The 15736-nt window shown below is 45.5% G+C and overlaps 1 protein-coding gene across 6 annotated transcripts in view; it reads right to left on the bottom strand.

The window, feature by feature from the left end:
• The window catches only part of RAPH1 (Ras association (RalGDS/AF-6) and pleckstrin homology domains 1), a 494561-nt gene that overhangs the window by 153982 nt on the left and 324843 nt on the right, over positions 1 to 15736 (bottom strand). For all 6 annotated transcript variants that reach the window (XM_033946873.1, XM_033946869.1, XM_033946870.1 and 3 more), the window contains one exon: positions 1818 to 1977. In XM_033946873.1, coding sequence (XP_033802764.1) covers positions 1818 to 1977 — 160 coding nt within the window. The remainder of the gene's footprint in view (positions 1 to 1817; positions 1978 to 15736) is intronic.

Raw genomic sequence — 15736 nt, 5'->3', positions numbered from 1 at the left:
AACTAACTAGAAACACCCCACTAGCCTATCATACTCATCCTGGTGGAATTTAGTATGTACAGTTATGCAGTATGAGGGAATTACTGCCAAAAAGTCAAGCACTTTACATAATATAATAATTTCCTCCTCAATCTCACTATATCCCCTAGAGAACCTCCCCTCAAACAAAAACCTAGCATACAGAATTATATGCATCACACAGCAGTCACTCATCTTGCTTCATCCATTAAGGCTGTATGTATCAGGAGAAGAGGTGGCTCCTCAGTTATTTCTAAAATACTGCTGTGCTGGTCACCTGCCTCAAAAACAGTTCCAAATCACTGGTCCAAAAGTACTGGTTCCTTTAATGAAAAGGAACCTCTCCTCGCCTGTTCAAAGCATACCTTTGTCAAATTAGAGCACAAAGGCCACACAGATGTATGCATCTGTATAACATCAGCTAGATAACTAGCTTCCTTTTTAAAGATGCTTTTAATCTTTAAATTTTCCTTAAATGACAAAGTAGTTACCTTTCAGGTTTATACTATTCTCTCCCTAATGTTTTTTCCATGGCTCTGTTTTCATTTCTAAGCATTGAATTGTAACTTTACCCCTCCATTCCTTGTGTATCAATTAGTTTGTAAACTTGTCTGTCCAACCTATTACTGTTAATTTTAAATAGTATGTCTAAATGTATAATTATTTTATTCGGCTGTAACTCGCTTAGTAATTTGAATAAGTGATTTATTAAATCAAAATAAAACTTGAAATTTATATTAAAGATGAAGAAAGGGGATGGACTCAGGAGTAATCTAAGGAAATACTTCTTTATGGAAAGAGTGGTGGGTTCATGGAATAGCCTCTTGGCAGAGCTGGTGGAAACAAGGACTGGATCTAAATTCAAGAAATCATGAGATATGCACATAGCACTGTATCTTAAAAGGAGAGGAAGTGATAAGAGATGATATGGATGAGCTTTAAAACCTGTTGCTGTCTCTGTGGTCTAAATACCAGGGGATGTGTGTGTGTGTGTGTGTGTATATATATATATATATTTATTTTAAAGTTGTAGCACTTTTTAGCCATTTTGTCTTTTTACCAACTTAATTTTGCTGGTCAGTTTCAGGGAAAAGCTTTGGTTTCTGCTTTGATTAAAAATGCCAATAGCTTTGTAAAGCTCACCTGAATAGTGGTACCCTAACTTAGGAGTGAAAAAAAATCTAGTGGTTAAATTATGGCAGGAGGCAAGTCCTAACTTATTTGAGAAAAACTGTCCTAAAGTAAGTTAAAAATGACATCAAAAGGTGATTACTATATAAAACAAATACTATACATCTGAATTTTTGCAGCAAGTATAAGGGACTGCTACTAAGAATTATCTTTATTGATCTATAACAGGGGTAGGCAGTTCCGGTCCTCGAGAGCCGGAGTCAGGTCAGGTTTTCAGGATATCCACAATAAATATGCATGAGAGAGATTTGCATCTCAAGAAGGCAGTGCATGCAAATCCATCTCATACATATTCATTGTGGATATCCTGAAAACCTGACTTGGCTCCGGCTCTCGAGGACCGGAATTGCCTACCCCTGATCTATAATATACAGCATCTACTTAGAACCTAGAGCCAAAATTGAAAAGACTATTTATCATCTGTTGCTTCCATCTTTTGAAATGTTTATAATATAATGGAGATTTGGTTCTGAACAAATAATTATACACTAGCAGGGCTTGTGAAAATTCTTCTAATATCATGTAGATACTGAACATTTCATGGTTATTAGGACTCTATGTGGTAAATTACAGAACAAATTATCAGTGTCATAAATATTCTCACTAACCCATTTGCAGCTCAGCAATAGTCTCTACTAATGACCAATCCAAACTGTAGCCACAGTGAGATTTGTCCATCAAGTTGTCCAGCACCTGTCGAACAGTCTGCCTCTCATCCACCATCATGGTCTTGGAACTGTCATCAGACATGTGCACTCGAATCACCAGCTACCAGGAGAAAAGAGTACAGAAGGGGTCATTTTAATTTTCTATAAGTCCCTATAAACATGGGTGACACAAAAATACAGAAAATTGCAGCTCATGCTTAATAAATGATTTGCAAACAAAAGGTATTATAGCTGATGCAGTACTGAGCTTCCTAGAATATGCACATTAAAATGATTCAAGATTATAAACTATTTTGGACTGTACATGTAAAAACACATTATTAAATATAAAACATACTGGTTCTTCAAATTTAATACAAAGATTAACTCAATCAACAACTTGTAATTACCATATAAACTCATAAACTGAGATTTTTGGGCCCAAAAAAATGGGGGTTTTGGTTTATATTTGAGTCAGCACTGACCCGCTCCCCTCCCAAACCTGTTGCAGGTTTCTGCCGGGCCTGCCGTGAGACCTGGTGGGCTGGCACATGAGGGATCCCTTCCGTCTCCTGTCCCGGCCGACTCTACTAACTTTTACCTCCCTCCCCCTCCTCAGTGTACCTTTTAAATCCCTGGTGGTCCAGGACTGCAGGGATCCCTCCCACCCCTGTCCCAGCAAATTCTAAGGGGGTAATAATAATTTAAAAAAAAAGTCTAAAAAGTGTCCTAAGTGGCTACTTGGATGATCAAAAAGCCTGTAGAGGCTATGTGGCTGAAGACTCACAGAATTTGACTTGAAGTTATGTAGCGACAAGAGGAGTCCTTCTGGTCAAGACGAATCAGCGTGTCAAGTCTCCTTTGTGGTAAGAAGGCACAAGTTTGAATTGTGTCTAGTAGGGCTCCAATAAATTCCAGAGTTTGAGTAGGTTCTAGTTGAGACTTCTTGTAGTTCACTGAAAAACCTAGGAGCACTAGAAGGTGAACCGTAGCAGTTGTGGTTTGGAGAGTCACTTGAGGCGTGGGAGGCCTTGATCAACCAATCGACTACATTAGGGAGCATGTGAAAATTATATGAATGGAGGAGTGCAGCTTATACTCCTCCTCCTCCTCCTCCTACTACTACTACTAAGCCTTTGTAAAAACTTTGGATACTGATGCCAGACCAAATGGAAGCACCTTGTACTGAAATGTACTGAAAATAGCATGTTCCTACTTGAAAGCAGAGGTATTTCCTGTGAGCAGGCAGGATGAAAATTAGAGTGTACACCTCTGAGATCTAGACAGCAGAGCTAGTCATTCTTTTCTAATAGTGGTAACAAGGTTCCCAGTAAGACCATGCAAAACTTCTCTTTCACCAAGTATTTGTTGAGAGCTCAGTGGTCCAGAATTGGATGTTGACCTCTGGTCTTTTTGGTATGTGTTAACAGCATTTTTTGGGCCATTTTTGACTCAAAAGTAGCCCTCTCCTGCAGGGAAACTTGTTCTATGGCATTGAGCTGGAGGAGGGCTGAGAGCTCGTGGAAAGGAGGGTCTTCTACTAAGAGTTGAAAAGAGACACTTTGGAGGATGGTTCAAAGGTTTCTTCTGTAAACGAAGGGCATAACCATGACTGACCACTTGAAGGACCCAATGATCCAATGATATTAAGTAATAGCATTGATAGTAATGGATAAGCCAACCTCCTATGGGTAGAATCTAGAGCAAAGGTTGAGAAATACTGACAATGCTCTCTAGTAGTTAAAAGGACTGAATCAAGGTGCTGAAGAGGTCTTTTGCTGCCTCTGTTCCCTAGGGAGCCTTTGAGTCGTTGACTGAGTAGGTGCAGAAGGCTGGTGACATCTTTGCCTTGGATAATAAGTAGATCTTTCTGGAGGTGTTAGAATATCTCTGTGGTTGCTGAGACTGGTGAGATTTCAAGGAAGGCAAAGTAGTCATGCAGTCAGTATGCCTCTTGATTTTGTGTGTGGCTTCCTCTATACAGTATCCAAATAAATCATTAGCTAAACAAGGTATATTAGAGAGACTGTCTTGAAAGGTAGCATTGAGATCTGAGATACTTGGCCATGGCTATGGAGACCGCAGAGATGCAGGAAGTAATGTCAAAAGTATCAAATGTAGAACTTACCATATACTTTCTGGTCTCCAGGAGATCGTGCATGAGATGTTGAAAAGAAGAGAGAGATGCTCCAATGGAATATACTGGTCATAGAGAGTCATTTTATATATGGGAGACTTTAGACAGAATGTCATATAAAAATTATAGTGCAGGATTCTTTTTGCTAGCATAGAGCCCTGAAAGCTCTCCAGCCACACTTATCCAGAGTTCTGCCTTCTCTTCCAGGAGGAGTGCTGGCATAAGTTCTGGAACTATGAACATTTTTCAAGGTGGACTCCAGAACTAGAGACTGCTGTTTTAACTGTGGTCTGTCAAAACCAGGATAAACCTGAATCCGGTTAAGTGTGTCCAACTTTCATGGAGCTACTGGGACATGAAGCGGAGATTCCCAGTTGTGGAGAAGAGTGTGATATAGTGGTTAAAGCTACAGCCTCAGCACCCTAAGGTTATGGGTTCAAACACTATGCTGCTCCCTGTGACCCTGGACAAGTCACTTAATCCTCCACTGCCCCAGGTACATTAGACAGATTGTGAGCCCACCAGGACAGATGGGGAAAATGCATGAAGTACCTGTATTTAAACCACTCTGCGAGTGCCTTGATGGTGTCTTTCAGCATTGGTTGGACTGAGTTGAGGCTGGGAGTTTAGAAGCAGGATTTGGCACCAAGTGCACCTGCAGTAGCCCAGTTAGTTCCTTATGCAACAGCATGCAAAGTTGATCTTGCAGAGATGGCACCAATAATGTTGTTAATGTGAATATATTAGGCACAGAAGTTCTGTGTTGAAGCGTTGGGGACCTCAATGTTGAAGCATGCTTCAGAGGTGACACCAACTGTAAGGATGGTAATCTAGCATCTGTGCATAGATGCATATAGTGCATCATTAAAGATGCTGAAGCATGCATAGAGGGGGAAGTATGGTTATGCTTCTTATCCTTTTTACGAGGTTCCCCTGAGGCAGGCAGCACCAATGAAGTAGACGTCATCATCTGTACCAATATCGATGCTGGAGTTGCTAGATGTTCAGCACTGGTGTCGGAATCTCCAGCCATTCTTGATGTAGATGACACAAAGTTTTTGTATTATAATTTTCTAGTTTCTGCAGTTTAGAGTGCAGTAGACAGGAAATATCACAGTGTTCAGGACTTAGACACACCAGTTATGTGGGTCTGTATCTGAAATGGTCCTTATTACACCAAATGCACCACTTAAAGTCGCTAGGAGCCTTGAACATTGAAAGAAAAACCATTGACGTGAGCTCAAAGGACTCAATGGTGCAGGGAGGTCCAGCAGATGGCAGACCAAAAAAGGTTTGACTCTCTCAGCCTGAAGACAAGTTGACAAGAGCCCAAAGGCCCAAAACAAAAGAATATGAAAAATGAAAATTCTTTAAACAGAATTTTTAAAAAAGTAGTAAGGGTAGGTATAAAAAAATGCAAACAAAAGATACAAACAAAACATACACAAGTTTGATGCACCGAAAGAAACTTGAACAGAAGAATTGCCGCTGCTGGGTCAGACCAGTGGTCTATCGTGCCCAGCAGTCCAATCACGCAGCAGCCTCCAGGTCAAAGACCAGTACCCTAACTGAGACTAGCCCTACCAGCGCATTTCTTGTTCAGCAGGAACCTGTCAAACCCTGTCTTGAATCCCAGGAGGGTGCTCTCCCCTATGACAGACTCTGGAAGAGCGTTCCAGTTTTCCACCACTCTCTGGGTGAAGAAGAACTTCCTTACGTTTGTACGGAATCTATCCCCTTTCAACTTTAGAGAGTGCCCTCTCGTTCTCTCTACCTTGGAGAGGGTGAACAACCTGTCCTTATCTATTAAGTCTATACCCTTCAGTACCTTGAATGTTTCGATCATGTCCCCTCTCAATCTCCTCTGTTCGAGGGAGAAGAGGCCCAGTTTCTCCAATCTTTCGTTGTACGGCAGCTCCTCCAACCCCTTAACCATCTTGGTTGCTCTTCTCTGGACCCTCTCGAGTAGTACCATGTCCTTTTTCATGTACAGCGACCAGTGCTGTATGCAGTACTCCAGGTGAGGGCGCACCATGGCCAGGTACAGCGGTATGATAACCTTCTCCGATCTGTTCATGATCCCCTTCTTTATCATTCCTAGCATTCTGTTTGCCCTTTTTACCACCGCCACACATTGTGCAGACGGCTTAATCGACTTGTTGATCAGAACTCCCAGATTCCTTTCCTCTGAGGTCTCTTCAAGTACTGCCGCAGACATCCTGTATTCATACCTGAGATTTTTGTTACTGACATGCATCACTTTACACTTATCCACGTTGAACCTCATCTGCCATGTCGATGCCCATTCCTCGAGCCTGATTATGTCACGTTGCAGATCTTCGCAGTCCCCCTGCGTCTTCACTACTCTGAATAACTTCGTATCGTCTGCAAATTTAATCATCTCGCTCATTGTACCTATGTCCAGATTGTTTATAAAGATGTTGAAGAGCACGGGTCCAAGCACCGAGCCCTGCAGCACCCCACTGGTGACACTCTTCCAGTCCGAGTAATGTCCATTTACCCCCACCCTGTTTCCTATCCGCCAGCCAGTTTTTAATCCACGTGAGTATTTCACCCTCGATTCCATGGCTCGCAATCTTCCAAGTAGTCGTTCATGCGGAACCTTGTCGAACGCCTTCTGAAAATCCAGATATACAATGTCAACTGGGTCGCCCTTGTCTATATGCCTGTTTACTCCCTCAAAGAAGTGCAGCACGTTCGTCAAGCAAGATCGTTCTTTGCTGAAGCCATACTGACTGCTCCTCATCAGATTGTGTCCGTCGAGGTGATCAATGATGCAGTCTTTTATAAGTGCCTCTACCATCTTTCCCGGTACCGAGGTCAGACTCACCGGTCTGTAGTTTCCTGGATCTCCCTTCAAACCTTTTTTGAAGATCAGCGTAACATTTGCCGCCTTCCAGTCTTCTCAGCTCCGCAGACCACGAGTCAGCTTCGGGAGGGAAGGCACAAATGCATGCACTATGTGGGCGGTCTTTACGTTTTTAAAGTGACAGTACAGTTGTTGACTGTTTGTACTGGGGTTCCATGGATGATGTCACCCACAAGTAAGAATATACTGCCTGCTTGTCCTCAGATAAATACTGATTCCTGAGTAAAACATTCTCCATGGATAGAAAGGGTTAGTGATTTATGAAAATATTTTTATTTTAATGAACTTTCAAAAGTTTAGAGTGAGAGACAGGTGAATAAAACTGAATTGAAGACTTATCAATGAGGGATAAATATATAATTTTCACATACTGAAACCTGTTGATTTAGCTGTTTTCTTTTGGCTTTAAGTCTGTTGAACTCCGTGTTGCTATAGGCTATGGGAAGGAGAGTGGGTTTGGGAAAGGCAGGAGAGAGAGAGTGAGAGTGAAGGGAGAGAGAGACAATGTTGGATCCGGATGGGGAGGAAAGTGAACGAGAAGGAGCAATGTGGGACTCAGCATTGATTTATTATATGAATAACAGCATTTTTTGGCCATTTTTAGTCTTAAACCTGCCCTCAACTGATAAGAGTGAAAATGAATGGTCTGTTCTCTACTAGTTGGAAAATGAGTTGTGGGGTGTCACAAGGTTCCCCCTTGTCCCCAATATTGTTAATGTTATGATGCAATCTTTGGGTAAGGCACTTGAAAACCTTAATGTATCCAGTTATATTTATGCAGATGATATCAGTATTCTCTTGCCTTTTAATAATGAGGATTCTGATTGGTCTGCATTGAAGTTAGTATTTGATACTGTAGAGAAATGGGTTACAACCCATAAGTTGAAGATAAATATAGACAAATTAAGTTTCTATGACTAGACCCACAAGATCAAGCTGATCAGATCTTATATCACACTTTGGCCAAAATAATTACACTTTTGATAAGCAAACTAGAGTTTTGGGCATTCAGTTAGATAATTTATTGAGCTTGGTGCATCAAGTTAATCTGGTTAGTAAAAAATTATATATTTTTTTTAAGGAAATTACAGGTAGTTCAGAAATATTTTGATAAGTGATTTTTTGCACTTGTGGTTCAATCACTTATTCTTTCCCAGATATACTACGGTAATAGTGCTTTTTTATATATAAATTTTTATTTTTCTAAAACAAAACATATACTGTACACAATCAAACCAATGAGCACAGTTGGGACCATTCGTATTTGTTCTTCATGGTGGTCCCTGAAAACAACTTACATTTCCTGTTCCCTTCCCACCTAAGTCCCATCCCCACACTCCCCCCCCTCAACCCACCCCAGATTACATGTTCAACAAATAACTATGGGCTCTGTGAGGTATTGTGTCTCAAATAGACATCCAAATCTGAAGAAATTGCCTCCAAGCTATGGGTGAGGCCCGTTTCATGTCGAGCCTCTCCAGACACAGCAAAGCGTATATCTCATTTTTCCATTCTGTCACAGAAGGTGGGTACTCCTGTCTCCAATGTTTCAAAATACATTTCTGTGCCAAAAGATTTCTTAATACTGTAATATTTTTTATTTAATATGTGCTAAAGGATTGTTGAAAATATTACAAACTGTTCAGAATACTGTGGTGAGGGTAATTGTTTCCATCTCTAAATATGATAGAATCACACCATATTTCACTAAATTACATTGCATCCCAGTAAATGCAAGGATTTGTTTTAAGCTTTGTATTATGATTTTTAATATTCTATATGGTCAGATAGCAATGTTACTTACCGTAACAGTTGTTATCCAGGGACAGCAGGCAGCTATTCTCACTAGTGGGTGATGTCATCAGACAGAGCCCCGGTACGGACGTCTCACAAGCACGTGTTGCTTGTAGAAACTTAAAAGTTTCTAGATGCCCGCACCGCGCATGCGCCGGTGCCTTCCCGCCCGGAGGTCCGGGCGTGTCTCCTCAGTTCAGGTAGCTAGCCTGAGAAGCCAACCCAGGGGAGGTGGGTGGGACGTGAGAATAGCTGCCTGCTGTCCCTGGATAACAACTGCTACGGTAAGTAACATTGCTTTATCCCAGGACAAGCAGGCAGGTATTCTCACTAGTGGGTGACCTCCAAGCTAACCTCAGTGGGATGGAGGGGGAGTTGGCGACTTAAGAGAATAAATTTTTCAATACTGTTTGGCCAAACTGTCCATCCCGTCTGGAGAGAGTATCCAGACAATAATGTGAGGTGAATGTGTGAACCGAGGACCAGGTGGCAGCCTTACAAATTTCCTCGATTGGTGTTGATCTAAGGAATGCTACTGAGGCTGCCATTGCTCTGACCTTATGGGCTGTGACCTTACAAGGAAGTGATAATCCAGCCTGGGCATAGCAGAAAGAGATACAAGCCGCCATCCAATTAGAGATGGTGCGCTTTGATACGGGTCTTCCCAACTTATTAGGGTCGAAGGAGATAAAAAGTTGAGGAGTGGTTCTGTGTGGCTTGGTGCGATCCAGGTAGAAAGCCAGCGCACGTTTACAGTCTAGAGTGTGAAGGGCCGATTCTCCGTGGTGAGAATGGGGCTTAGGGAAGAATACTGGAAGTACAATGGATTGGTTGAGATGAAATTCTGAGACCACCTTAGGCAGGAATTTCGGGTGAGTGCGGAGGACCACCTTGTCATGATGGAATACTGTGAATGGTGGATCCGTCATCAGTGCCTGGAGTTCGCTGACTCTGCGAGCGGACGTAAGGGCTACCAGGAAAAGCACTTTCCAGGTGAGATACTTAAGAGGGGCCCTGTTGAGTGGTTCAAACGGGGGCTTCATGAGACGGGAAAGGACTACATTGAGGTCCCAAACTACTGGGGGTGGTTTGAGAGGAGGGTTAACATGGAAGAGTCCTTTCATAAATCTGGCGACCACCGGATGGGCCGAGAGGGGTTTCCCTTGTAGGGGCTGGTGGAACGCCGCAATAGCGCTCAGGTGGACTCGTATGGATGTAGACTTGAGCCCGGATTGAGATAGGTGTAGGAGATAGTCCAGCACGGAGGATAAGGAAGCTCGCTGAGGTTCCTTTGATTTAGAAACACACCATGAGGAGAATCTAGTCCATTTCTGGGAGTAGCATTGTCGAGTGGCGGGCTTCCTGGAAGCTTCCAAGACCTCCCTCACTTCTTGAGAGAAGTGGTGAGGGGTTACGTTGAGAGGAACCAAGCTGTCAGGTGGAGAGACTGCAGGTTGGGATGAAGCAGTGATCCTTGATGTTGAGTAAGTAGTGAAGGAAACACTGGAAGTGGTACTGGTTCCCTGCTGCTGAGTTGAAGTAGGAGGGGGAACCAAGGTTGTCTGGGCCACCGAGGAGCTATTAGGATCATGGTGGCCTGTTCGAGTTTCAGCTTGACCAGAGTCTTCTGGATCAGCGGGAATGGTGGGAACGCATATAGAAATTGTTTCCCCCAGTTCAGTAGAAAAGCATCTGCCTCGAGGCGATGAGGGGTGTAGATCCTGGAGCAAAACTGAGGCAGTTTGGAGTTGTGGGGAGCCGCAAAGAGGTCTATCTGAGGCGTCCCCCACTGTGTGAAGATTTGGTGAAGGGGGCTGGAATGGAGAGTCCATTCGTGCGGTTGTAGTAGATGACTCAGTTTGTCTGCTAAGACGTTGTTCTCCCCCTGAATGTAGACTGCTCTGAGGAGGGCGTTGTGGCGCACCGCCCAGTCCCAGACTCGTAGAGCTTCCTGGCAAAGGAGGGCCGAGCCCATGCCTCCTTGCTTGTTGATATAATACATGGCGGCCTGATTGTCTGTGCGAATGAGGATTACCATGTCGTGAAGTAGGTGTTGGAAAGCTTGGAGCGCATTGAAGATGGCTCTGAGTTCCAGTAGATTGATTTGGTGTAGTCTTTCCGCACTGGTCCAGAATCCTTGGGTGCGGAGACCATCCAGGTGGGCCCCCCATGCATAATTCGACGAATCGGTTGTGAGAACTTTCTGATGGGGGGGAGAGTGCATCAGCAAACCTCTGGATAGATTCGAAGAGGTCATCCACCAAAGTAGAGACTGCCGAAGAACAGGTGTGACTAAGATGTGTTTGGATAGTGGATCGGACGTCTGATTCCACTGTGATGCCAGGGTCCACTGGGGGATCCTGAGATGGAGTCTGGCAAAGGGTGTCACATGTACTGTGGAGGCCATATGGCCCAGGAGCACCATCAGTTGTCTCGCCGGTAGGGTTTGGCGAGTAGACACCGACTGGCAGAGGTGAAGAAGAGACTCCATGCGTTGCAGAGGCAGGAATGCTCGGAGTCGGGTGGTGTCCAGGACCGCTCCGATGAAGGGGAGGGACTGGGTGGGTTGTAGATGAGACTTGGAAAAGTTGATCTCGAAGCCCAAATTCTGGAGGAAGTAGGTTGTAGCCAAGGCCGCCGAAGTGACCTCTGGGGCTGACGGGGCCTTGATGAGCCAGTCGTCGAGGTATGGGAACACCTGTAGACCCCTGTCCCGGAGTGCCGCGGCCACTACCACCAGGCACTTTGTGAAGACTCTGGGGGACGAAGATAGGCCGAATGGTAGCACTCGATATTGTAGGTGCAGATTTCCCACCCGAAATCTGAGGAACTTTCGGGAGGCCGGGTGAATGGGGATGTGAGTGTAGGCCTCCTTGAGATCCAGGGAGCATAACCAGTCGTTCTGCTCAAGGAGGGGGTATAGAGAAGCCAAAATCAACATGCGAAACTTCTCTTTGACCAGGAACTTGTTGAGGGCCCGAAGGTCTAAAATGGGTCGCAGGTCGCCCGTTTTCTTCGGGACGAGGAAGTACCGGGAGTAAAACCCTCGGTTCAATTGGTCTGACGGGACCGGCTCGACAGCCCGAAGCTGAAGTAAGGTTTGGACTTCCTGAAGAAGAAGGGCGGTCTGCGTCGAGCTTGAAGGATACTCTCTTGGAGGATGGTCCGGGGGGACCCGATGGAATTGAAGGGAGTATCCTTCTCTTATGATGGTAAGGACCCATAGGTCCGTGGTTATGGCCTCCCATCGATGGTAAAAAAGATGGAGGCGGCCCCCTATGGGATAGGCTGAGTGCAGAACGGTGTCGGTTATGCTCCCGGGAGGGGAGTCAAAAGGGCTGGGGAGCCTTAGGTGCAGCCGGTGGCTGAGGTTTTTGCTGAGACTTCTGGGGAGGTTGTCTCTTCGCAGGTTGTCTCGCAGCAGGCGCTTGTCTGGGCATGTAACGCCGCTGGTAAATCAGGGGTGGCCTGGAAGGTCGAGACTGTTGAGGTTTGGGTTTGGGCCGCAGGATGGATTGAAAAGATTTTTCATGATCCGACAGCTTCTTGGTAACAGTTTCGATAGACTCATCGAACAGGTCAGCTCCAGCACATGGTACGTTGGCGAGTCTGTCCTGGAGGTTGGGATCCATATCGATTGTACGGAGCCATGCCAGGCGACGCATGGCTACCGCGCTTGCGGCAGCACGTGCCGAGAGTTCGAATGCATCGAAGGAGGATTGCATCAGCTGGAGGCGTAATTGGGAGAGGGAGGCTATCACTTCCTCGAACTCGAATCGAGCTTGGTTGTCTATGAACGGAGTGAACTTGCGGAGCACCGGCAAGAAGAACTCCAGATAGGAAGAGAAAAAGAAATTGTAGTTCAGTACCCGTGACGCCATCATGGAGTTTTGATAGAATTTTCTACCAAATTTGTCCATCGTTCTCCCCTCTCGGCCCGGTGGTACAGAGGCGTAGACCTGGGAGGGATGAGAGCGTTTAAGAGAGGACTCGACCAGTAGGGATTGGTGGGAGAGTTGAGGGCCCTCAAACCCTTTATGGTGCACGATGCGGTATCGAGCATCGAGTTTGCTGGGAATCGCCGGTATGGAGTACGGTGTTTCGAAACACTGCATGAAGGTCTGATCCAGCAATTTATGCAGGAGGAGCCGAAGCGACTCCGTTGGAGGGTTAGGTAAATGCATGGTGTCCAGGTACTCTTTGGAGTATCGGGAGCCCGTGTCAAGGGTCACATCCAGATCATCCGCCATTTGTCAGAGGAATGATGAGAAAGACAATTGATCCGCCAGCGTCGGTCTGTGGGACGGGCTGGAGGAGGAAGAGGCCTCCGGATCCATGGACATCGGGGAGTGGCAAGGAGAATCGGGTACGGGTGTCTCCTCGTACTCCGGTCCCTCCGGAGGGGACACCTCCGAGGAGGAGTATCCCATACGTTGCAGTTTTTTCTGCGGTGACACCTCCGAGTGGCGTGAAGAGTGCCAGGATGAGTGTCTTGATCGGTGCCCGTCTCGGTGGCGGGACGGGGATCGGGATCGTCTGTGCATCGCATGGTCTCCCGAGGCCCCCAAGTGGTGGATAGGGCTGGAAGCGGTGGATCGCAACTGGGGTTGCGATGCGGATTCTTGCGATGCTACCCAAGTCTGGTAAGGAGTACGGAAGAACTCTTCCTGACTATGCCCAGGGCTTTGAGTATCGATCGGAGGTCTGGTCCCATGTTGGCGCGGAGGCGTAATGGGTTCTAATGGCGGCATATCGGTAAGCGAGGCTTGCCGCATGGGCATCGCCGCCCTCCCCCGTTCGTCCTCGTCGGTTTTCGAGGTCGAACGGTGTGGAGGAGGGGGAGGGGGCGGACCGCCCCTTTGGGCCGGTACCGGGAGGTCACCCTGTATGGCAGTGATGAGCCCGGGTCCGATGGTCTGCATGAGCTCAACGAATTGAGCTTCCAGCACGGACCGTAGCGAAGCCGATAAGGAGGGATCCGCACCGAAAGGGGGTCCTCCTGCACGGTCATCGCGCTCCTTCGAGGCCGAGTGCTTCTGCTTAGTAGCTTTCGGCACTTTGATGACCACTGGTGGCACTGTGGAAGGAAGAGGTACCTGAACCGAGGAGACCGGGGCAGGCACCGACGTCGAGCTCGTGGATGGTGTCGGGATGAACGATGCCGGTTTCACCACACTCGATGCAGGAGGGGTCGATACCGGTTTCGCCCGAACCGGGGAGGTATCAGATGAAGTGGAGGCTGAGGGATCCTTAGCTGCGTCCATCTTGAACATCGATTCCCACAATAGGCAACGCCGCTTGAATGAGCGTGCCGTAAGGGTAGAGCAAGGCCTGCACGATTTCGGAATGTGGTCAGGGCCCAAACACTGCAAACAGCGCCGGTGAGGGTCCGTGAGTGAAATCGCGCGTTGGCACTTGCTGCACTTTTTAAACCCGGTGATTGGCCGGGACATAGGCCGGAAAATCTCCGCCGCGAGGTCGAAGCCAGTGGGCCTGAGCCACGTGGCCGGCCCGTTCGACCCGCCGGAGGAAATAATCTTCTTTTTTTTTTTTTTTTACTGAAAAAGAAAAGTACTGTTAACTGTAATTAAAAGAAAGCGAAAACGCGGACAAGGAAGGCAAATTTAACTGAATTCAGCTAGCGCATGATGAAGTTGAACTTCTCAGCTCCGCGGAAAGAAAAGAACTGAGGAGACACGCCCGGACCTCCGGGCGGGAAGGCACCGGCGCATGCGCGGTGCGGGCATCTAGAAACTTTTAAGTTTCTACAAGCAACACGTGCTTGTGAGACGTCCGTACCGGGGCTCTGTCTGATGACATCACCCACTAGTGAGAATACCTGCCTGCTTGTCCTGGGATAAACCATATTATTTAGTGGAATTGTTTTCATTACTAGCAGGAAAACCAGGTCATATTGTACAGAAGCAATTCTATCTTTAATTTCCCTCACCAAAGGCAATTAGATCATTTGTTCAATAGAAGGAATCCTTCTTTTAGAAGGCAAACTCCTTTAATTTGGAATGATCCCCCTATTTTAATAAGATCAGTAGGTTAATATACTGCTTTTAGAAAACTTAAAGACATTCTTGTTTAAAAAAATTTATCTTGAAATTTATCATCTTCTACTGTTAATGTTCTATTTGAATATTTGTCATTGCATTATGTTTAACTGGATTTGTTCCCAGTAATTGAAATATAGGGGTCCTTTTACTAAGGTACGCTAATCTTTAGCGCAAGCTAAATTGGTTAGCGCGCCTTAGTAAAAGGACCCCATATTATTATCCGCCATGAACTTGTAAGGGCTTTGACGGATTATAAGTCAGAATGTAATGTAATGTAATACTGCTCTTGCATACATTTCCAGTGTAGTAAAAGGGCTTGCGCTCTGCATTAAAGCAAATTCAGACTGCTCATTCACTATGCAATAAAACAGCCCTTGTCAACAAGTGATCTATTAACAAGTGGTATTAACATATGGAATGCATATGGACCTCAAAATAGGGAGTACAATACACAGTACTCATTAACACATAGGGTCAATATTCTTTGTCAGACAACATTAGAACAATTGAAATATTAATAATCAGAATCATAAGTACCGTAAAGTCACTCTTGGGCATGCCCTTTACCTGTTTCCTAACTTTGCATTTCTTCCCTTAACTGTTTTTTATTTATTCCTCCCTGAAGGGACACACCTGGGTTTTTCCCCTCCTTTCTACATTGTCTACCATGCCCTTGACACCATCACTCCTGAACAAATAATCCACTTGTCTCCAAATTATCCTTCACATCATCCAGAACCAGCAACACGCACCAACTGCTCCTCCTATCATCCAAGGGAGTGAAATACAAACAGATATTCAATATCCTATTCACCTATAAAGCCTCAAGAACCTGGAACAACCTTCCCACATCAATAAGGACAGAGTGAAGTTATCTCACCTTCAGGAAAAGGCTGAAAACATTTGTGTTTGATAAATTTCTTACCTTAGGTAAGATTAAATAACTCAGCCTCCCATTGATGCTAAGAGCTGTCTGCTATTGTTACCTCTTCTGACT

This window comes from Geotrypetes seraphini, chromosome 5 (assembly GCF_902459505.1).
Source record: "Geotrypetes seraphini chromosome 5, aGeoSer1.1, whole genome shotgun sequence".
Taxonomy (NCBI): domain Eukaryota; kingdom Metazoa; phylum Chordata; class Amphibia; order Gymnophiona; family Dermophiidae; genus Geotrypetes; species Geotrypetes seraphini.
Note: the sequence above shows the minus strand (reverse complement) of the source record. Positions and strands in the feature narration are given on the sequence as shown.